The sequence below is a fragment of the Rhincodon typus genome, unplaced genomic scaffold, assembly GCF_021869965.1.
Source record: "Rhincodon typus isolate 14 unplaced genomic scaffold, sRhiTyp1.1 hic_rhity00001070, whole genome shotgun sequence".
Classification (NCBI taxonomy): Eukaryota; Metazoa; Chordata; class Chondrichthyes; order Orectolobiformes; family Rhincodontidae; genus Rhincodon; species Rhincodon typus.
In genome coordinates, this window is record NW_025966708.1 from 7633 (window position 1) to 33328 (window position 25696).

Sequence of the window (25696 nt, forward strand, 5' to 3'; positions counted from 1 at the left end):
ACATTATGGATAGAAATAATCTAATCATCCAATGCTTTCTTGAATACCCCCATGTGAACATGCCTCTAAAACATTGAGGTATGCATTCCATATCCCAACTACTGAAAGTGAGAGCAAGTTTTTATTTCTCACATCATCCATGCTTCTTTTACACATCGTTTTTGATCCTAAATCAATGATTTAGCACTGCTATCCAAGAATTATTTATCTAGTTCTCAAGTTTGCTTGTTCTTCTCAGATTCTTCAAATGTTGTACAGTGTCTACACAGTCAATTTGCATCAAGTTTTCCTAGAATGACAGTGTGATTCCACCTACACCAGCAGTTCAGGAACAGAGAGAAAATAATGGAAATAGATAGCAATTCTGACCAGTCTCTCACACCATCTAGTGGCTGGTTACTGAGAAAGTGTCTTACAGCAAATAACATACACGCGCGCGCGCGCGCACACACACACACCACAGGAATTGAATAGGCACAGAAATGCCTGACAGAGGAAGCGATGATAAAGACAGTTAAAAACGTCTTGATGCCACGAGCTCTCAGTTACAGCCCGTTAAAAAACAAATTCTGAGGCTTCTTCTGTTGCATCACAAGTATTGCAACATGTAATACAGTACATCTTCATTTCGGTCACACCACTCCCAGGATTTTGTGGTCATTAAAACATGCTCGAAATGCGAAGAGCTGGAATCGGAAACAAAATAGGTGGTGATAAACCCTGGCTAGAATCGCTAATACCATCAGCCGTCAAAGTCCAAAGCTCTGAAACTCATCCGATACACGTCTGGATTTTTCAATCATAGCATAACTGAGTCCAAGACCAAGATATGCATGCCTCATCAATTTTATTCCACTTTGTACTCAGTAACTGCATCAAGTAGTCCTGAATTAAATGGATTAGAGATACACAGTTAATTGGAGAAAAACTCCATAGATATAGTAATTCCGGTTCCAAGAACTGTTCTCAAAGATTTGCCCATGAGCCTACCCAGAATGGACGCGCTTAATATTCCAATTAAGTCATTTAAATAGAAAAAGTGAGTCACATCTCATAACAAAAAAAAATTTATTCAAAGTTTCAATAATACATACTGAACAGGTTATCTACAAATCTATGGTCAGGTATCATTTTCTTCCTGCTAAAAGTTACACTGAATATACAGCACAAGATATATAAAAAGCCAAAAGTTATCAGAACACAATAGAACAGGATTCTTTTTTTAATCTTGACACAATTCTGTACTATATGCAAATACTAGGCAGAGCAGTAGACATAAAACGAATTTAACAGAAGCAGACAAAATATGGCAGCAGGTGTCTTCACCGCACATGGCATGACTTTAGTAGTCAGCAAAACAAATCCAGTACACTTGCAAAAACCTGATCATTAAAAAATTATAAAATCATGGGCAAAAACTGAAAAAGCACTGAATACCAGAGCTAACAATCCAACAATGACCTGTGCGTTGCAACAGTTGTTATCATAGGAGGTTCTAATGAGAATCTTACTGCAAAATATGCATTTGATGAAATCACATCGAATCACACCCACCCCAATCCCTGCAGTCCCGCTAAGGGTCTGAAATAGAGAATAATGAACATCTTGGAGTGATTTATGAAGGTTGTAGTCTAATCATGGAGGTCATGAAGCAATTGGATGCAAAAGTAAACTCTTGCTATCACTTTCAGGCATCTGTTAATTTGTATTATTTTTACAGGTTACATTTTATGTTTTAGTTTTATTTTAAAAATGTTGTTTGAGAATCTACAGTTTTAGCACTGTCACACCCCTATCCCTTTGAGAAATTACTGTAGTATAGCCAAAAATTATAGATTCTATAAACAGTGCAAACATTAAACCTTTATTTTAGTCAGATTGAAAATTGTTTCATTAAATTCTGCTCTGAGATGCAGCAGTTCTTCACAGGTTAAACTGCATATTGTCTACTTCTCACAAACAGTAAACTCCATGGTGTACAGCACACAATCCTTGAAATAGTGTCTTACTGTTTCATGTTCACAGGAAGAGCTTTCTGATATGTACTGAAATAGAGGTGGTACCATATATACTCATTATTACATGATGAACTCTGTACCTACAGCTATTTGGTAAAATTCTTAAGAAACTTAAAGAAAAACCCATAAACCTAGTTTTCCATAATAGCTGCTACATATTTCCCAAATGTATTTGAAGATTTCAGTACAATGTTTTAAAGTTATGCTTTCAACATGTCTTATTATACATGATGGTAGAAACCTATACCAGTTGGATACAATTTCTGGTTGAATTGGTCTTGGCATTACTTGTGAATGCGACCAGATCAGGATACGAAACAGTACGCATATTACAACTGAGGACACTCAAATCATCTACCAATAAACAAAAATTCTGTTCGATTGTGGTTATGAGTAAACACAAAGGAAACAAGGTTGAAACGGGTAAACATGCTGATTCTGTACTAGATGATCAGAATTTCTGGCTCAGCAAAAGACAAAAGCTGGTGCTAGAAAATGGGAACTGAATCCTTCTTGAAAACAAGTTCAAAAGTAGATTCTTTAGCAATCACAATTCTTTTAATAAAAACCAGAAAATGACTTTACTTCATGATCAGTAATCCAATATACAACTACAATATCCCATGCTCATGGAGAAAATATTGGGCAATTGGCAACTTTCCTCCAAAGATGCATTTCAGGCTCATTCAAATCAGAAGCAAGAATGTATTGTATGACAATGTTGCTTAGCAACTCAGCTCCTTGCAGCACTACCTAGAAAACAGCGTTACCACACATGGAGACGACTTGCAGACCTATTTAAAGTCAGCTCCCTATCTAGAGAATTCAGCGCAGGAATAGGACATTCTGCCAAGTCTGCTTCATCATGCAATCTTTGCTGATCATCTTCTTTGGTTACATTTTGCCACTCTATTCCCAAATCTCAATTTTCCACACCCAAAAACCTGTCAATTTGTCTTGAACATGCTCAACAACTGAACATCCCAATTTTTTGGGGCAGAGAATTTCAAAGATTTATGATCCTTTGAGTTGAAACAATTCTCATGGCCCTTATTTTGAAAACGTAATCCCTGGTTCCAGACTCCCAGAAGGGTTACCCTCCTTAGAGCATCTACCCTTTCAAGAACCTTAAGAACTTTATGTTTCAATGAGACCATCTCTCATTCTTTTAAACAAAGAATGAGAACTTAGACCAAGTTCTCTTCTTGTTTAACTTTCATCTCAGTGCCTGCCAGGTGAACAACTACTGAACTCCCTCTAAAGTAAGTATATTCTTCCTAATATTTTATATTAGAAAACATAATCCATTTTAACACACCATTCAAGAACAGTACTTGCAAGTAGCAATGAACAAAAATAAACAGTATGAATGTAGACTCCAATACAACAAGTAGGTTTCACCACTCAGTTCTGAAAACTTTTTCATAATTCCCTATAATCTCAGACCAAGTTTACTGATTCAAAGAAATTGAGAATCATTTTATTCTTTTAACACTAGGGAGAAAAGCATCCCATAAATGAATGGCCAAGTTATAGCAGAAGCAGAAAGTTGAACAGGGAATATGTCAAGATATTATGACTTTGCCAACTAACAGAAGTCCCAAAGGCTTATACTCTCACAAACATGTTTTTAAAAACACTTTCTCACCTCCCATTTTTCAAACGGGAACTTAATTGTGCAAAAGTTATTTCAATGGTTACCCCAACAGTACAAGTACTTTTAGCAGAGATTGGTCAATAGACAGGTGCAAGGCTAAAATGGCTACTGTTCCATATTTACTAATTGGGAAGTTGACAAACGCAAACTTACAGCTCACTGAGACGCATTTCACTTCTGACCATTCTTTAATTAATTCAACAAAGATTGGTCTTTTATTGCCATTTTATCAATATTTTAAAATAATTTTTAAATATTTTAAAAAATAGAATAACGAGCACTGCATTCTGGCTGTCTCTTAGGTCATAGTTGATCCTTACCTCAACTTCATAACCCTGGATATCTTTATCCAACAAATATCTACCAATCTCAGCCTTGAAAGTGTCTCAGGTACATTAGCCATTCCTGGAAAGGTAACTTCAGATTTCTACTATACTCAGATTTCATTCCCAAATGATGTAGCTAGCCCCAACTTTATATCCTATCAGATAAAGTTTTTATTATAGCACTTCATTAGTGTTGCATTTTCATGGAAGGCATTAACAGGGAAAGACAATTTTATCAGTGCAAGTTAGGTTTAATCAATGTTAACTAGTTATAATTAGACAATTTCCATAACTGGAACTATGGGAAGCCCATATTGCACATGCAAATTACATTGCCAGATGTAAAGCCAAACTCCTCCTCCTGAATCTCAAAAATGCACCTCCTTCAGCACATCATTTTGAATAGCCCATAAAATGCTCTTTAGCAGAGGGAAAATAATGTCAGCTTGAATTTCATAAAGGTGCTGTCAACAGTTCAGTTGGCTTGACCTAGTGCCAAATATCTGACAACTTATTTTCCATTTTCCTACAAACTCTTGCATGTTTGCATTTCCTTTCTCAATGTGGGGATTGCAAGCAAGGAGTGATGTATTACTCATCCCTAGATTGCTGAGGGCATTAAAGTCAACCTAGTAAACAGGACTGGAGTAAGCTGAATTTGGAAGGGGTAGGATGTTTTGTTCCGTGAAGAATGTAGGTGTACCAGATGATTTACTGATAATTCAACATCTTTGCTGATGCCAGCCACAAATTAGAACTTTTAATACATTCAAACTGCCAACTTGCGTTGTGAACTCTCAACTTCTAAACTGCTCATCTAGTATAGAATCACTAGGCTACCATGCCCAATAATTCTCCTTACCTTTCCTTAGTTAGCAAAAAGTAGGACTATATCAATTTTACCATGTACCAAAGGCAGTAAATTAGCGATTAGCTGCAAGGTATAACTCATAGGAGCTTTGAAAACTATTCTATCAGGCAGAGGCCAATTCGGGTTGGTTGAGCATAGAGGGATAGATAGCTCTGTACACCTCCTGGCAGCCATCCATTCTCTTTGTTGGAGGAAGAGTGGAGGAAACAAAACAAAGGAACCAAAGAGATACAGTTGAAAATTATGGTGGTGCTGGCTTTCTAGATTTGAACAATAACTTCCATTTACTCTCAGTTTAAAAAGTGTTACAACACAAGACTCAAAACAATTTTAAAATGTGGAAAGAGTCGTGTTAGGTAGGTATAACCTCATGAATACAAATCATCTCTATGATTTCAAGAGATAACATTAGTCAAGAACCACTTCAAAATTGCCAATTCTGCACTGTATTCATCTCACTTCATCGATATTAACTTTTATTACACAAAAATAAAATAAAATCGTAACTGCATTCCCACTGCGTTTATGCTCCAATCTGAACATGTCAAAATGTACCTACAGCAGACACCATCGCGGTTTAGAATGTTGAAATCGTACTGCAATGTTATTGCTGATAGGACTGTGTTTAGGCCTGCAAAACCACACACTAAGTTCTAAAATTTTGTCTTCAGTACATTCATTGATGTACTGAGCTGACACCAAAAACGTTCCATATTGAGGGTGATGAACAAGTAGTTGATACAGGAGGCTTGTCTTGATCAACTTCTAACAGTCTATTTCTGAGTAGCATTGGTGAAGTTGAAGCAGATCAACAGTCCGTGAGTTGCACATTCCACAGGAAAAAGAGTGTTTTTATGTCCTTGAAAGAAAAGCCAAAACTTTATTGGGAAACCTTTTGTAGTAGTCACTGTTACACACAAATCCTTTGTTTTTTTTTCTACTTCTGGATCACTTAGCATCTTTTATTATTTTTAAAACCTCATTCATTCATCAGAGAAGGATAACACCACTAAGACCAGCATTGATTACCCATTCCCAATTGTCCTCAAGGAGATGATAGTGGTTTGCCAGGTCATTTCAGAACGCAAAAATCAACCACATTGAAATAGGTTTGGTGTTACATTAGGCCAGTGCAGTTAAAGATGACTGACTTCCTTCTTTAAAAAGGACCTGAATAAATTGGGTGAGCTGTAATATGGGGCATCTAGTTGCTTCGTGTTCACAATTACTGATTTTGTTTTATTTAAATTCATTTATTTATAAAATAATATTAAAAATAATTATTTAATTATACTTCCAGCTGACATGGTGGGATTTGAATCAATGTCTTCTGATCAATGATGAGGCCTTTAGATCACTCAGCCAGTAATATAATCACTCTGCTACGGTATCATCTACACAAGAAAAAAAATCTATCACAATTAGTTGACAACTGTTCAGAGCTCAATGTTATCATCAGTACTCAATCAACCTGTGCTAAATCACTGCTTGGTAAATGAATCTGCATTGAGATATTATAAGCAAAAAGTTTAATTTGAGGTCTTGACAACAATGCCACATCTAATGAACACCACAAATGGTGCAACAAACTGCAGGCTTCAATTATTTAACTACCATTGTAAACTTTAAAAATATTTCTCATGCCTAGGCAGTATAGAACAGGTTTTTAGCTCCCTATACATACTGGGCTTCTCCTTATATTAAAAGACATCAGAAGACCCAAGGGCGATACTTTTAATTTTGAAAACAAGACAGTATCTTGCACAGTCACAGAAACAGCAAGGTATTCATTTTTTAGTACACATGATTAATTGTAAAGCAAGGTAATAAAGGAAAGCCAAATAAAGCTTAAGTCAATGCATTACAAATATACACTGTGTAATTTTAACAAAAATAGCAAGTTAGAGTAATCTAGATTTACAATAGGTCTGTAATTCTTCAACAATTTTCTAAAGTGTACAATGGGTCATGGTGCTTTGTCTTCCAATGTGGAAAGTGAAAACGTTACTGAGGTAGTAAGCAGCACTGCTGTAGAGTGCAGTTGTAAACAGTTTTTCAACATGCACGTGTGAAAAGCAAATGGTATTGGGAAATGGAACTTATTCTTCTGTTTCATCATTTTTAATTGCACAAAAGATTTGGAGATGCAGCAAAACTTTGTTTAAAATTCTAACAAAAAAAGAGTCAAATATGAAATCTTGTCCATTACTAGTTACTGGCTTTCCCTACACATCAATTCATTTTTTAAACAAATGATTTAAAGCCAAAGCACTTCTATTTCTGTCATACAGGTTGATCAATTTTTTACATTTCCAGTAACAGCAATATTTTAAAGCCAGCAATGTGCTTCAATTTGTAATTCACGACACCTCTCCCACACCCCACCCCCCAAAAAGGATACCTTCCCAAAAAATCAAAATTGATTTGACTTCATGCACCACAATCTGTTAAGGTCCGTATGAAGAATAGGGAAAGGGTTGGGAAGAGGGCCAAAGTTGGAGGAAAACAGTTTGGCCAGAAAACAGATTCAGAATACACTGTAATGCCAATCCAAGTAAAACTGACATAGAAATTGACTAATGTAGTATATTTATCAACATATAGCTACGAAGTGTGGATATTCAAAAAAGCAGTAGAAGGAAAGGAAAGGAAAAGTAAACTGAAGATGTTACTTGTACACTTGAGAGAATGTTCAGTTAGGGAACTTCCATAATGGGAATTTGGATCATTAAAATAGAAGGCAGATCAGTTCTTTGCCAAATGAAATAATAGTTTACAATATTGCATGGTTCATGAATATAGTACAGTTTTGATGTTAGAATTAGATACTGGGACATATCCACATACTGTGGTTTGTAATTAAATTGCAGCCTATTAATACTGTACCTTACTAAAAATATTACCAAAAAGATAAAAACAAAGTAAAAAACCAAACTGCGAAACCAGAATTTCTGCAGCTGTGTTAAGCTCAGTTTTGGAAATGTATAATTAGGAAATTATTCCCAAAATGCTGGACATTTTTAAGATTCAAAAGGAATAAAAAATGTTACATCTGGCTTTAGACCCCACAGATTGGCCATTAAACATCCAACAGTAAAACCCCGGGCAGGTGCTTTTCTTACACTGGTTGGTGTATCATATGCACAGCAGAATAACAAAGGTCAAATAATATTTCAAATGATCACTTATGGAAAGAAAAATGAGCAACTCAATAAAGTGCACAACTCAAAAAAGTCAATATTTTTAATTTTAATAAAATTTCTCTCCTGGAGATAAGTTAAAGATACCTGCTGCCATATATTTGCAGGTAATGGATTCCATTTGGTATCTCACTGAATTGTCCAAGCTTCATGTGTGATCCTAGACCACGGACACAGGCTGGCTACTCCACCACAGAGTATCCTGTCACTATTTCTAAGTCCAATATTGTCACCAATCCCAATCCATGCATTTCTTATTGAAGGTAACTCAATAATAAAAAGAAAAATTCAGGAATGGGAACTCTGCCTATTTCCCCCCCCTCCATTCCACAACACCTTCCTTCCCGGTTTGTGTAGTTCAATTACCCACTAAATCCACAAGATATTTTAAACATATTTATTACCTTACTAGTTTCCATAAGTTTTAGGAGGGCACTGCAAGTGTCACCATGGAGCAAAATAGCAATTGAACACAATGAAAGCATGCATAGAGGGAAAGATCCTCTAGGTAATTTAACCAGAAAGATGAATCCAAATAGACAGTCATGATTCAGTATTTTCAATAACATGAAACACTAAGGGAATTGTACAAACAACTACCTTGGAGAAACCGAAGTGATAACTTTCATTTGCCTTGATATTAATGATTTCAGGAGAGGCAATGCTAAAACTGTGATTACGACATCCTTTCTATAAAGGAAACCAGTTTATAACCTGGATTTAGTGGGCATGTTTCAAGTCCTCCATCCTTACCTTCTGGGTGTTAATGTGACATAATGAATTACTATTCTTTTTGTAGGAATATGGTCTGTTGATTGGATCCAAAATTAATAGTCCATGGAGACTGGACAAGTAGTAACTTCCATACATGTTTGCCAGAAAAACAAGGTCCTAATACTTGCATCTTTTTTAAAAAAAAGTCAAATTCCACATTTGAAGACCAAAATAAAAGGCATAAGACAGTTTAACCTTTCTAAAACACTTCAACTTAAGAGCAAAACCAAATTACTATAATCACAGAAGAAACAGTACGGTAAGAAACAGCACCTGCTTATATTTGATGTTCATTTTCCAGCCCTCATTAATATAGGGGTACGACTTATACACCAGTGCAATGTAACACCAATGTGATTCAAAGCATTCTTTAAAACAATGTCAAAACTTTAGTCTCATTTATATTGTAAATAATTTGTGGGTTTGCAGATTCTGAGAAAAGTGCAGGTATGATGTAATGTGTCAAATACCAGCACATTCCAGGCTTTCAACCTCAGAACTACTCATTTTTCCTGAAGTCTGTCCCTCCCCAGTGTAGTCAGTTCAAATTGTACAAATAGATGCAACATTGAGCAGTAGTGACAATATGCAACCAAATAAGTGAGAGGCAATTCCTCAGCCTTCCACCAACTCAAATGAATTTTGTGTTCCTGTTCTGACAGAATGGGATCCATCTGTAGAATCAATTTGTCTATGTACATATTTATACATTAGCATGTGTGTCCATTTTTCAGCACAAATCACCAACCTATTCCCAGATGGAGGTACAGGAATGACATGGACAAATGTATAACCTACCTTTTAACTAGTCAATGAATCCAGAGTCTGACATTAGACCATAATTTTACATAGTTGGAAAAAAAAAGACTACAAATTTGATTTTTTTTTTCCCCTCTGGAGAAAGACCGCTCAACATCTCCATCTTCTTGGTAGAATTAATTGAAGATCCTGGGTTTAATTCACTTCAGGCATCAGCATACCTACTGGCTAATAAAGTTCTAATTCAGCCGTTGACAGTAGCACTTGCTTCCAATATCCTTCACCATGGAGGAGATGTCGGCAAGACCTGGGACAGAAAAGGCACACTCTCCACAGCCCTAACTATATTCATTGGACTTACAGCAGGTGCTGGAGTGTGGCAAACCTCAGCAGTGTCTGGAAGAATAAAGGATTTTGAAGGAGAAAAGTGGAAAAAAAAACTTCATTAGCAAGTAGTCTTTAAAAATTTAAAGCTTTAACACTACAAAATAAAAAATCTTCAATTTAAAGATGGTGTTTTCTTTCTCCATCCCATATAAATGGAAACAAACAGCTTTTCATCACAGTTCCTGCTTCTAATTTTTGGATTCTGGTAATAATGAAGGCTATTTCTTGGCATTTTCATTTTTAATATTAAAATTAACTGACTAGCAAAGTGTTTGAGATGTGGAAATATATTGATTAGCAGTGTTCATAACCCGGCAGAAAAGCAAGTAAACAGATACTATGTACACAATTCCATTGACAAACATTTCTATCTTTTTGGAAAAAAATAGTTTAGCTCACATTCACTTTTAACAATTTCAATTCCAAATGTCTTGAGGAATTAGTCCCTGCAGAACTATGCATAAAAACAGTTCCATTCAGATACAGTGCACATAACAAGTGGAAATCAATATCACATAGCTGAACAAGAAAGTAATAATTAGCACAAAGTGCCAGTTAATAATAGGGCTCTAAGAATTATTAATCTTATTCGTCAACATGGTTTTACCATTCATAAAGGTAAAAACTGCTTTTGTTATTTAAAACAAAACTGTAATACCAAAACATTATAGTAGGGTGAACAATATGACATATTAATGCTAAACTTTATACAAGAGAGAGGAAACGTGGAATATTGTTCTTTATCAGTAAGAGACAAAAACAAAATTTTCAGGAAATTAAGTAATATTCACATAGATAAAAGAAATTAAGTGTAGTAATAGGTTATGTATTTGCAACCGCAAACCCATTCATGGAGAGGTCTCAGGTCAGGTAATTTTTTTTTTTAGAAACGGTATTGGAGGAAAATGATGATATAGAAGAAAGGTGTTAAACGAAAAAAAAAAGCTCCTTCCCATTTGGGGTAAAGCAAAATAAAAATTGGAAATACCAACAAAGAGGGAGTAGAGAAGGACACTGAAAGCTGGAAGCTGTTCAACATTGGATGGAATCAAAAGAATTACAAGAGCAACTAATATTTGTTCTACATTTTCTCAGCAGCAGTAACTTCATTTGTCCCTTTTAAAATCTCTTTTAAAGAAATTAGCAAAGATGTGAAACTCCCAATAATTTGAGAGAATCGCAGCGGCAGTTAACTTCACAATTGAACTCTATCGGCAGGTACACAGCTGAGTTTATTTTCAGTCACCAGCGGGTGTCCAAAGATATTTACTATGAAAGGTCATAAAGAAAAATTTTCCCGGTGCTGTTGTAAGTACTGTTATGGGGATCTGCAGCTTTTTGAAGCTTATGAAAGTTTGCATATGGCTACTAGTGTGATCGACTCCTGAGTAAGAAATAGTCGGCAGGTATAAAAAGATATAATCTATGACATGTTAAAAATCTTACACCTGCACAAATTTCCTACAACTTTCCCCATAATAAATACGTTCGGGCACATTTATAACAAAATTGCTGATGTAAACTTGTAATGCTCGTATTACACTTTTGGAATTTGTGAATGCAGTGCAAAATTTATTATGGGAACATAAAAATAAGGATACAATGGATGACTGTGAAATGGTGATTGAATTACAGCTGCGTACCATGCTCTAATTACCCACATCATCAACTTCTGATTAACCTGAAGACTTGGTTTGACCACCCCTGTGCAATGTCATGGAGATCGAATAGTTACACAATTTTTAAAAAAGAAGTAGCTGAGTAAAAACTAGTAAATCGGAATTTAGGCAGATTTGTAACTGATCATCAAGTAATGGAAATTGAAATTGTGTCAAAGAAATCGCCATTGAATAATTCAAATAAAAATATAAAAGTAAAATTTAGCAATTAATGAAGTGGGCACAGGGATCTCTCAAACGGAAATGCTGGGCAGATACTATCATAGTTAAGGCAAACAACCAGCAGTTTCCCCCAAATTTATTAAATGCCACTGAAATGCACATTATTAAGCAGTATTAGCAGGAACACTGCCAGCTATAACCCCTCAATCTTTCTATAAGTCCACTCCCCCCACTAAACATAAAGACCACAGGCAACCCAATAGCTTTGCAAACAAAGCTCGCAAGTTTTGAGTCCCAAGGCTGCCTGTCACTCCAACTCACTTGCCTCAGTTTGGTAAGTTTTGTCAGTTCTCAACTGGGCTGCTAGATGAAGCGCCACGCAGTACCAAGGCATTCCATGTCAGGTGGGGTGAGGTGGCAGGAAAGCAGGCAGGATCCAACTCGCCCCATTTCAATTGCGTTTCCTGCTGGCCAATTGTGGAGTGGCATTGACAGTAGCTGTAGTGAAGTCCTCCCCTGAAGGGGGATGCGAGGGAAAAAGTGGCATCCATGGGAGGAAAATCTAAATTAAAAAAGCAAACTCAGGCAGTTGAAACTATTAAAGTTTGTCATAATACTAACAAAATAAGCAGCAAAAGTTTTAATTTGTAATGTCTGCACCTCTAGTCAGTGTATTGAAAATGGAAATTTCGAGCTAGAGTTTAAAAGTTTACTGGACAGCATTTTAGGAAATGTGCACGAAATAAAATGTTCCAATCCTAAAACATACCAATCTTTAACTCATAATAAAGGATTCCTTGCCACATAGTAGTTACCAAATATAAAAACTAGATATCAATAAAAACACATTCTACAGAAAAGTAAAATACATAGATTAGTACACAACATATTCATACCAGGACAACGCTGCCACTCCCAGGACACTTTTGAAGCCTTGCATTAAATAAAAACTTGTCAAAAGTACTCCCAAGTAACTAACGTTTTACAGTCTAAAAGAGTGAATTCAAACAGTGAAAGCACCACATTGTACAAATTTAGCAGTTGGATTGCATTTTCTTTAAAGCCATACGTAGTCCCTAGTTATAAAATATCTCTCCACTGTTTTAGTTTTTACTCCTTCTGAGCTAGCTGCTGATGACAGGGATATTGAAGATACGTTGCCATTTTAACCAACATTAGTTAAGTTTTAATGAACCATCAATAGCAAGTTAAAACTCAGCAACTGAGTACTACTTTCAATAGTTCTAGTAACTTTTGTTCCTCCCCATGAGCTTGGCATTTTGTATGACTGCCGCGTTACAGCATAATTTTAAACTTCAAGAAGAACTTCATCCCATACTTATTCTTCTGCTTCAAAATACTTTAGCAGGCACACAGCCTGAAATTAAAGTAAGACTGCTGCTTTAAAGAGCTGCGGTTTCAAATGTTTTCATTGAACAAACTGCCTGACCACTATTTTAGTTCCTTGCATTAATTAAGCGTTCCAAATCCGATGTAGCAAGGAGACATGCAAAGTAAAGTCACTCCTACTCTGTTCCAATGTTGAAAAAATACTCACTGGCCATCATTGCTGATTTGTGTCAAATTCTGAGCAGTTTCCTACTGCAGCTTAAATTCACAAGAAACTGTGATGAGATTGTATGAAATTGTTTCATGTAGGATCTTTATAGCCAACAGAAAATTAAAGCGTTCCATTCTATCAATCCAGGGTGGATTCCAAATTCAATGCCAGAAATGAAAGCAATGTGAAAATCTAATGCCATATTCAGTCCTATTAGATAAAATATTAAAACAAGACGACAATTTTGACCACAATCTCAACAGCCACACACCCCAGGCTTCGCAGTAGCTTTCAAGTCCAAGACAATTGATTAAGTAGCACTCCTGTGTGGGGCAAACTTTTCCGCTCAGTATTTCTCCATTAGGATAGCAGAGATTGGTAAGACACCACAAGGAAAATGAGAAGAGTAAATGACCATCTCATTGCCCAATGGCATTTTTATGTTCAAACTCAAATATACTGCACCATAACACCGTTGGCCATTCAAATTTTAACACAAATGTATGCTAATAGTGCATAAGAACAGCAGATGGTACTTAAGGAATGTGATATGCGTTTACTTTAAAGATTAGGTATAATTATACAAGTAAAAGGAGTTCCATTCATAATGTGAAAAGCACAAGATCACATCCTTTATAAACAGAAGCATCAAGTTCAAAGATTTGAAGTTGAATCTAACAAAAGTTACCATTTGGGCTATAATTGGTACAAGGGTTAATTTTGGGGGCATTCTACTTGGAAATAAAATGTCACGACTGTAGAAAGCATTGATAAGATGACATTAGGGGTAAGAGTTTATGGTTAAGATAAAAAGAAAGCAGCAAGATTAAGAGGATTTAGTCATTAGGGAGAAATGATTTCCATTCACAGCGAGTGGTAACAAAGAAGTATAATTTGAAGATCTCCTAAGAAAGAATTAAAGGTGAAGATGGGAGAAATTTTAGAACATGAAAATGGTAATAATAGAATTCAAAGCTTTCAAAAAGTGGACAGTAGTTATTGGAAGTTTGAAAATTGACAGGGTAAAAAAGCATTGGTGGCAAAACAGGTAAATGGAGCTAAATGGACGTATTTTCAGAGAACTAAAATAGGGGTGATTGGATGAATGACTTCCCGGACAGCTACAGAATTCCATAATTCCGTGAAACAATGTTAAACTCAATGTTCAGTTGGAAAAGGTTAAGGATGTGTAGGATGATGAAATATCACAATAGGCCCTATTGTCAAGAACTGCAGACAGTATGTCAGCTCCGGTTCTACTCAGAAAGGCTGTGAGAACTGTGGAATAGCCCAGTGTGCAGGATTTAGTCTCACAAATGACAAATTACGACTTGAGCAAGGTACCACACATTGGACAACATTGTGGATTTATTATTCCATTGATATACACTTTGGAGAGTCCCAAATCAGTCACACAGACTCTTTTACAAATCATGGAGATCATGTGCTAGTTTTAATTACTGAGCTCTCTGATATTTGAGTTTTTAAGTGCAGAGAGCAAAGATGGTATTGACATTAATACCAATGCAATCAGAAGAGAAGCCAACATCTGTTTCCTTCTTCAAAATTTCTAACAGAATATGAAAAACACTGGATTAGGAGATGTTTAATTTTTGTTATTGAATCACACATGGGATATGGTTTTCATTGGCATGGCTAAGATATACTGCCAACCTCCAACTGCTCTCATGGTGTTGGTGTGCTACCTTCATGAATTACTGCTATTGTCACAGTGATCTTAATAAAACGGAGTGGCTTGATAAGCTGTTTCAGAGGACAATTAAGGGACAAACTCATTGCTGAGGTTTTGCAGTTACAGACAGGTCAGACCAGGTAAAGATTGTAGTTTCCTTTCCTGATGGGCTTTGCGGAACCGTAAGCGAAATGCTGAAGGCATTAGATAGTTCTTGAGTTTGATACACAAAAGGAACGGACATAAAGACAGTTTCTCCCCAAATGTGAATTTAAATCACTTGGTTGCGACCAACTTTTATTACTCTTCTTTTAATCTTTCTTGAAAAGCATCTTGTCTTTACTGAATGGCCATTTCTCAGTACTTTACTCAAGTGGTCATACTTTGTCAGAGTGTTGTAGCACATTATTCACAAACAGAAGTGTAACACCCAAAGCCAATTACATTCTTACCAAATTTTCAGAGTTATAATCTTATAGCAGATGCTTCAGAGACATTACAGCATCTCTATTTTAAATGCATCTTTAAGAATGGAAAGATTTTCCAGCTCTGGATCTGAAAAATTAACGGTACTTGCAGCTTTGAGCTTTAAGCCAAAATATTCACTGTTAAAGGCCAACCAAGATGACGATATTCAACTGTGTCACTTTAAAATCTCAGCCTCTCAAACTTAAGAAATAACAAAAATTGCTCATCTGGGTCAAAATAATTAATTACTAGCACCAGGCCCAAGGAAGTCTAACATAACCGGTTGTGAAAGAACTTGCATAGCACCTCATTCTAGTTCTCAGAATCCAGGCTGGATTCCAAATTCAATGCCCAGAAATGAAAGCACAGTGTAAAAATCTAATGCCATATTCAGTCCTATCAGACAAAATATTAAAACAAGACAACAATTTTGACCACAATCTCAATAGTCACACTACCCCAGGCTTCGCAGTAGCCTTTAAGTCCAAGACAATTGAATAAGTGCGGGGCAAACTTTTCCTCTCGTATTTCTCAATTAGGATAGCATAAATTGGTAAGACACCACAAGGAAAATGAGAAGAGTAAATGACCATCTCATTGCCCAATGGCATTTTTATGTTCAAATGTACTCTCAAAACTGAGTTATTATTTATACAAAGCTAATTAGTCATTTCACACAGAGCAAGATTCTACCATAGGTAATGGGAGAATCGATCAGTTTGATCAGCAGTACACAAAGCAAGACTTTCACATTTGAATACTGTGATTGAAAACATCATTCGAATGACCGATACATGGAGTAAGGGACTTGGTAATACACCGCACAAAGAACGTTAGTAACACAATACAATTGTTCCCTCAAAAGGATCAACCTAAATTATATGATCAAGTCCTAAAGTGGGAGTTGATTCCCTAACCTTAGAATGCCGAGTTTAGTGCTAACAACTGAACCATGCTTGACTGAACATCTTGATACATGCAGACAATTTCAGAAGTTCAATATGAACCAACATTCTTTAGTTACTAGAACTTATTTTAAAATGGTTATTTAAGATTAAAATCAGTAACAGTGAAAGAAGAAATAATTCAGAAGACCCCAAATAACTTTACAAGATTATTTTTGAAGTATATCCAGTTTCATGTAAGAAAATGTGGCAAATAATTAGCAGACAGCAAAACCCCATAAACTCAAATACATGAAAGTTGACAGTTTGAGGGGGAGCTGGAAGAGAAATGCTGACACCTGGAGATCTCCTATCTGAATATTGTCTTATGGTTTTATGTAAAATATTCCACTTGAACAAGTAATCTTAGAATGACAGCTCATCAAAGAGACTGACAACTGTAGCAGCACTCATTCTGTAGTGTACTAGTCTCAGTGTATATTGTTTATTGAAGTATGGTACATGGTAATAATAGTCAACTAATTGCTTTGGAGAAGCTTTCAAGAATGCAATGACATTGATCCTTATATAGTCAATAGCTTACTGAAGACACTGATCCTCTGAGTCAATCACTGACTGAAAGGTAATATTATCAACTAAGTACATAAAAGGGCTTTACTCAGTTCTTGTTGGTGGTCAGCACTAAAAATTAAACTTTAAACAATAGCATTTCTGTGCCCTCAATGCAAAGACAGAAAGAGATCAATTTTTCAGTGGAAGCGCTTTTCTGTTGCGTTTTCAATAGCTTGAGATAGTGCTGCTTTTAAGCAAGTCACCAGTTATAACCCAAGAGTTCAAGACTGTAAAGGGCTAATACCAAATCTGAGATACAGGGTATCAAATCTCTCAATTCTGAAGTTAATGCTCCATATAACTGGAGGATTATTTTCATAAATTACAAGTTTACCTCAAAAGAGATGATGGATCATTTGAGATTGAAAATAAACTTCTGCAATCCAATCCTTTTGGAATTAGAAAGGAATATGAAGCTTAAATGGTTCTGATATTTACAATGATTAAATAAATGATTTTAAAACTTCTCTATAGATCCAGCAAATGTACTGTGTTTCAGATCTGTATTGTTCTCATTATGTCAAAATGAAATTCCCTCTTTAGAAAGTGGTTGTCTTAAGACCTGTACCTCTAATTACATACATAAACTTAAACTACCATATACCACCTCCCCTCCACCCCACTATTCCCAACTCCACAGTATCCTGAAAATGCAAGAATCCCAATAGAAGGGGAAGACTTTAGCTACAAAATGACCTGGTAGGAGTGGAGCATTCTCCAGGTGCAGGTTAAGGAGTTGCTTGCCTTTTAAAGCCACTGCTGCCACAGAGGGGGCACTGGAAGTTGGGGTCTCTCCCATGTGACTTTTCTTGTGGCCTATCAGATGGTTGTGGGACTGACACTGCAGGCCGCACTGATCACACACAAATCTTTGAGACTTGTAATGGACACCATGGTGATTTCGAGCATGGACCCGAAGGTAGGCAGCGGTGGTAAAACCTACACAAAAATAGGGATTTCAGGTGATAAAGATAAGCACAAACACCTCTGGGACATTAAAAGTCTGATTGATTTTGTTCAGACAAAAATCAAATTTAACACTCTTCATCACAAGACATTTAAAGATTCCACTAATGAACCTTATATTGCAATCTGAAATACAAAATTATGTGCAACATTCTTTAGAATCCTTATTCAATTGGTTGCATAAAAAAAAGCATTATCAGCTATTACCAAATATTTCCTTCATTAAATTGCACAATACAGCAGCGCAATCATTTTGATTTAAAATGGAATCCGCGATAACCTTTTTAGGAAAGCATATACAACGGTCATGCAACAATTGCACGCTACATCAAAATTTACTGATTCTGAACTAGGAAACTGGGGAGGGTTGGAGAGAAAAATGGCTAGCAATCCCACTCTTGATTAACAGTTGACTGTCAAGATGCCAGGAGGAGATAGAATTGGGCTCAAGTGCAATGTCTGGCACAACTTAGCAGCCTACTGAGGCACTGAACTTCCAAGTTCATATAAGAAGAATGACCATTTGGAAAATATGTCAGATGGTATGCGTGGAATTATACCCTAATAAAAGTTAATGTCATCTGTGGCAAATAAGGCAGAAGCTTGAAAAAAATAATCTGCAAATTACAACTTAATAATGTAAGGGGCATTACCAAAAGGGGGAACAATCCCATAACTGGGATCTGAATGCAACAGTAAAAATACATGCGAAGGAACAAAATAAATAAATTAAGCCCTTTGTGGACTTAAAACAGGTTAAAAATAATTATAATGGAGGAATGAGACTCATTTGATAAATGTTAAGGCCTGATGATTTTAGGTGGGAAAATTTAAATTGTATTTGTAATAATGTTCCAAACCTTCCTAGTTTTGATTGGAAAATTCCTCCGTTATTTAGGATTGAAGGAGAAGTAAACTTGAGCAAGAGGGATCCGTCAGTTTTACATTGGTATTAGGGAAGTGAGTATAATTCATTAGAGACGGAGTGATTGAATTTTTAAGACAAGTACCATCTGATCAAAGAGTCAGCATGACGGAGGAAATTTGGTTCCCTCAATAACTCTCCAGTCTTCCCTTCAAGTTGCCATTCTTCATACTTTAGGGCAGAGAAGCGAATAGGGACAGGTTATCAAACTGTGATGGGTACATACTTGCAAACTTTACAGAGCAGCACACTGAATATCTATCAAGAGCAGGAACGCTGACTAATACATTTTTCTTTCTTCTTCCCTAGTTTTAGTACACATTAAGACCTACAAAATTAAACGTATGGTTAGCTAATTCAGCAGTAAGAACAGAAATAACTTAGGAATTTCTTGATTTGCATGATTTCATAACATCAAATGATACGTTTAAGCACTAGGCTCTGCTAGCTGCAAACATATCTTAACCTGCCAGGTGCAGTATTAGTAAAGAATGATTTTGCGGACAGGACTTTTACACTTGAAATTGCAAGACAAACTTAATAGGTATATGGGACAGGGATAGAGAACAGACTTTATTTATAAAAAAAAACACTTCTCTCCTAATGCTCACTTCTGATCATTCATGTTAAGAGAAAAGATGCTTTGGTTCAGATTTCAATCATCAGGATATTTAAATTTTTAAATCAAGTCAGCAAAGAACACAATTCAAGCAGAAACAACTTGGACATTGTCAGTGTTTCTTCTCAAAGATGGAAGTAAAATTGTTTGGCAAAAACAACACTTGCATTGTTTAAGTGAGAAGCAGCAACAGGTTTCCAAACTGAAACTTTCATGTCACCAGCTAAGCAGTCTATTGCTCATATCAGCACATTAGAATTTGTTTTGCAGAGGATGGGCAAGGAAGGAAGAGAAGGATTGTTTTTCTAGTTACACTCAACTTACTGCATAAAAAAGAAACTGCCTCCACTGTTAATTAAATCTATTCCAAATGTTTTCCATTTTACTAACACCTGACTGAAAGATGCCAGGAAACTGGTGGATAATAAAACTAATTACTGATGTCATAAGTGGCAATCTTAGAAGAAACAAGTTTATATTGTTTCTCTCCAAACTTCGTTTCACATCTTCCTGAATTATGCTTGTAAGACAGTGTAAAATATTCAGTTGGCTGAACTTGTGGCACAATGGTAGCATTTTCTGACTCCAGATCAGAAAGTTGCACATCAAATCATGTCCGGTTCATGGAGTTTTATTGGGACTTCCAATGGTGCACAGGTAGCATTCTTACTTCCGAGCCAGAAGGCCCAGGTTGAAGTTCCGCCTGCTCCAGTGATATGCCATAAAACAGCTGAACAGTTTCATTAGAAATATCCCAAATATTCAATTGGTATAGTGATTGATTAAAAAGTTCTCTGTATCAATTAGTGAGAGTTTATTGGGGCTCAATTTGTTTAAAGAAGCACCTCCATTACAGCTGTAAATATGGGTAATGTTTTAGCTTTTCTCAATTTAAACTGCTACAGTTTAATAGGTTGATTAACTGAGAAAACAGGTGATGAAAGCTTTCCTATAGTACAGAGATCTTCTGCTCAATTTAACAAACAGGGAAATAAATGTAGCACAAATTGTTTTTCACATTTTTTATACTTGTATGTTACTAATTAGACCACAAATGCATTTAAAGTTGTACTGAAATTCTGCAAAAAGAAAACCATACCTTTGTTACAAACATTGCAGTTGTGGTTTTGGTTGTGATTATGCATTTTGATGTGGTTGGAGATGTAAGCTGCACTCAGCAGTTTACCACAGATGTGGCAGGACACCTTCCCCTCGTGGCGTATCATGTGTGAACGCAGACGGTCTTTGGTGGCAAAAGCTGCATCACAGGTCTAGAAGGATACAAATAAGGCATCAACATTTCATTTTCTTAAATTATAATAACAGCTTTCTTTTCAAATTGAAATATTGACTAATTAGAAATGTCAGAATATATAACAGTCTGACCCACTGAATAATCCAATCATTTCATTTCTTTTTTTAAGGCAATTCATTTATACCTTGGACATAAAATTTAGCTCCAGAAATGACAATATACTCCATAGATATTCTTCAGAACTTGGCCAATGGGGCAAAAACAAATCCTTCCATTACTTCCACCAATTCTTCAGGACTCTGCACTTTCATGTACAGTACTGTGCATGCAAAAATCTTTGATCAATACATTGTGCAATGGATATGCAGAAAGTATTTAAAAGACAAGGCACAGGTGGGCACTTAAAGCATCAATTTTGCATTATGACAAATAACAATACAGCTCTATGCTTGCAATTTTCCCTCAAGGCCAGCTCCTCATCTAAATTACTTTGTCAGGGAGAAACAGAGCACATCAAAAGACGTATTTTGACAGACAGAAATAATAAAATGAAAAATGAGGTTAGTCCTCGGGGCTGATTAGAGTAGCACTGGCAGAACCCTGTGAGCAGCAAGACTCCATGATTAAAAATGAAAAAAGAAAGTGCTCAAGAAGCTCAGTAGGTGTGGCAGCATCTGTGATGAGAGAAATAGAATTAACATTGAGTCCAATAGCTCTTCTTTGAAACAGATCTTTCTTTCTTAAAGAAAGTGTGTGTCAATTTGGGATGCCACACTACTTTGGCACTTTTTCCAAGTCAGATGTGGTACACTCACTCAGTGCCACCACATTAAGTGCGTAGGGATGGGAATAAGTTATTCTGAGCCCTGAGCATGTTTTGCCATTCAATTATGTTATGGCTGATATGTCTGGCCTATCCAATCTACCCTCTTCCTTTCTGTAATTATCAATATACAGAGCAAATTGAATACAGCCAATTATCACTACGCACAAATACATATCAGATGAAATTCAACACTGAAAAATGTACAGTGACCTATGTTGTTTGGAAGATTAAAGAGAGAGAATGCATGCTAAAAAGTTTTAAATGTTTTAAGAACAGAAAGACTTGGGGTGCTTAAGCATAAATCTTTTAAAGGGGAAGGACAGATGAACAAGGAGGTGGTGGCACAGAGGAAATATCACTGGACCCGTAATCCAGAGGCCCAGATTAATGCTCTGGGGACAGTGGTCCAAAACCCATCACACCAACTAGAATTTAAAGTCAATGATTAATAAATCTCTAATATAAAGCTAATGCTGGTAATGTTGCTATGAAAACACCATCAACTGTTGTTAAATGGCTCACTAAAGGCCTTCAGAGGCAGAAATCGGTCTTCCTCACTTGCTCTGGCCGAAAATGGCCCTAAACCACAGCAATGTGGTTGACTCTTGACTGTCCTCAAATGACCTAGCAAGACATTCAGTTCAACAACACGTAGGGATTGGCAACAGTCACCAGCAATCAACGCCAACATCCAATGAAAGAATTAAGAAAACAGGATCTTGGGCTTTATAAATAGAGGTTTAGAGTACTAGGAAACAATGCTCAGCATATGAAGCAGCAGTTTTGCCCCAGTTAAAGTATTACAGCTAAATCCGAGCACCACACTTCAGGAAGGTTTTAAAGGCTTTGGAGAGAATTTACAAGAACTGTTCCAGCCATTACAAGTCACATGGATGAACTGAAGATTGTGCTGTTCTCCTGACAACAGAAAAGCCTGAATGGAGAATTGATAGAAGTGTTTAAAATCATGAAGGGCTGGGATAAAGTTTGGACAAAATGGTTCCCAAAGATTGACGGGCTGATAATCAGACAGCACAGACTTAACATGATTGTAAAAGACGCAAAGGCAAAGGCAAAGGCAACATGCAAAAAAATCTTTACACATTGGTTAATGTTTGGAGTGCGCTAAGAAAGGTGGAAAATACAGATTCAACAGCAGCCTTCAGATGGAGTTGCATAAATACTAGAAGAAGAAGAAAATTGTGGAGTTACAAGTGAAAAATAAGAGCTGGGCTTTTCAAAACTGGCTGCACAGATGTACAGTCAATGAGTCATACAGCACAGAAACAGACCCTTCAGTCCAACTTGTTCATGCCAACGAGACATCCCAATCTGATCTAGTCCCATTTGCCAGCATTTGGCCCATATCCCTCTTAAACCCTTCCTATTCATATATCCATCCAGATGTCTTTTAAATGTTGTAATTGTACCAGTTTCCACCACTTCCTCAGGCAGTTCGTTCCATATCTGCACCACCCTGTGCATGAAAAAGTTACTCCTTAGGTCCCCTTTTAAATCTTTCCTTTTCACCTTAAACCAATGCCCTCTAGTTCTGGACTCATCCATCCTAAGAAAAAGATCCTCGGCTATTCACCCTATCCAGGCTCATGATTTTATAAACCTCTATAAAAGGTCACCCTCAGGCTCCGATGCTCTGTGGAAGAAAGCGCCAGCCTATTCAGCCTTTCCCTATAACTCAACCCTCCAGTCCCGGCAAAATCCTTTTCTGCACAAGCACACTCACCCTTGTAAATCTTTTCTGCACCTTCTCAAGTTTAACAATATCTTTCCTACAGAAGGGCAATCAGAATAGTATGCAGTATTCTAGCAGTGGCCTCACCAATGTCCTTTATATATTACATGATATCCCGACTCATATACTCAATTGTTCTTATCAATGAAGGCAAGTGAGCCAAATTCCTTCCTCACCATCTGGTCTACCTGTGACTCCACTTTCAAGGAACTAGGTCTATTTGTTCAGCAACTACCGCCAGGGCCCACTATTAAGTGTTCCAGTCCTGCCCTGGTTTTCTTTACCAAAATGCAACACCTCACATTTATCCAAGTTAAACCCCATGTGTCACTCCTCGGCCCAGTGGCCCATCTGATCAAGGTCCCGTTGTACTCAGATAACGTTCTTCGCTATCCACTACACTGCCTATTTTGGTGTCATCTGCAAATGTACTAACCAAGCCTCCTACAATCACATTCAAATCATTTATATAAGTGACGAAAAGCAGCAGTCCCAGGTCTGATCCTTGTGGCATATTGCTGGTCACAGGCCTCCAGTCCAAAAAGCAACCCTCTGCCACCACCCTCTGTCTCCTACCTTCAATCCAATTTTTTATCCAATTGGCTGTATCCTGTGTGATCCAATCTTACTAACCTGTCTACCCTTAATGGGCAACTTTGCTATTCTGTTTTATTTTAGATTTTATCCATTCTTAAACTATAACCTAAATCTCAGGCCAAGAAGTTTCAATTGACTTAGCCTCAACAGATTTCTAGAACTGAGTGAAGAAACACTTTCTGACATAATTTCACAATTTCAGCATTGCTCTAAGTTTACAGATTATGTCCTTTATTCCGGACACCCGCATGGATGAGTTATTGTTTCCATCCTATGGCAATCGAGGAAATTACAAAGCTAGTCAAGGACAAAGCCATTCAAAGCAGAAATTACAACTTTTCAGTTCACACACTGATGTTCTAAGAACTAATGCCAGCTGAGTAGCTCTCTTAACAGTATGGAAACTAAAACAAAAATGTCCAAATGCAAGACATTTGTCCAAGATGTCCAAAAGACAAGACATAGACCAGAACTGCAAATATGAAAAAAAATTAAAAAAATATTCTGACTTTATTGGGCAGTGTAGTGCTTAACACTATTCTTTGTCTTACATTCTTTCCTTTCTCCTTTATGCAATTTAGGCTGGTGAAAGACATTCATTACAGTTCATTTTCTCTCCTTTCTCAAATCACTCTCACCTCAAAAAAATCTTTAGGGCTTTGGAATCAGGAAAAAGTAAATCTCAAAATGTCACTTACCTACAAATTCACAATAATATCCAGTTGTTTTATTCTCCTTCCCATTTAAAACTCAAGATTGCTCCACCAAACATATCACCATTGCAATTGCAAGTCACATGTTTGTTTAGTCTGTGTTTATAAAGTCTTACCCCTACTATACAAAGCTATTAACAAAACAATTTGGACTAACATTGCTCACAAACCCAATTTAAAGGTATGCAACTTTGTCTATTTTTTCCCCCTCAAACAGAAAGTACATTATAGGTCAAAAAAGCAAAGCAAGTAATTCTGGTTCCTACCCAACAAAAGGTGCTCACGAGATTTTTGGACATGTAATATTCATCTCGACTTGAATTTGAAGGCTAAAGGTGGGCCTTTAATAAAAATGAAGAAACTCAGCAGGTCTGGAGAAACTCAGTTAATGTTGAGTCCAATGACGGAACTGAAGGGGATGCAAAATGGTAGGTTTTATGATTGCAAAGAGGAGGAGGAAGGAGCGAGTGGAACAAATATCAAAGCTATCTTTCAGTTCCAAAGCAAATCATATTGGACTCAATGTTAATTCTTTCTTTCCACAGATGCTGTCAGAGTGAGTTTCCCCAACACTTTTCATTTCTGATTTCCAGTTTCCATAGTACTCAGGTGAACGTTTCCTGCACACCTCAAATAGACTGCCAGGTCACAGGAGCAGCTGCACTGGAGTACTTGCTGAAGGACCATTCCATCCTCTTTCAATAAGCACTGTAGATGTACCCAGGAAGAAAATTACACAAAGTGTTTTGGAAATCTTGACATTTTTGAAAATAACAAACTTTGAACAATAATCCATGTGAACACCACTTAACTGGCTTCAAAACAGAAAAATAGAGAGTTACTTGGCATTTGAAGGGTCTCTCTGTGGAATGAACATGCTTGACATGACAGCTCAGATGATCAGGCCTGGAGCGGAAAGAAAGGTCATGGGTTAGCTCGAAACAGAAGAAATATTTTCATTTTATTATTA

General features: G+C 36.6%; 1 protein-coding gene across 1 annotated transcript; it reads right to left on the reverse strand.

The window, feature by feature from the left end:
* Nucleotides 1–1051: 1051 nt before the first annotated feature.
* Nucleotides 1052–25643, reverse strand: LOC109932241 (zinc finger protein 320; the record flags this gene model as incomplete). The annotated part of the gene is made up of 5 exons (XM_048592355.1): nt 1052–10001; nt 12159–12395; nt 17817–18011; nt 20682–20853; nt 25569–25643. Coding segments are annotated over 4 exons (660 nt in total), but the record flags the coding sequence as incomplete, so codon positions are not given.
* Between the last annotated feature and the right edge of the window lie 53 nt (nt 25644–25696).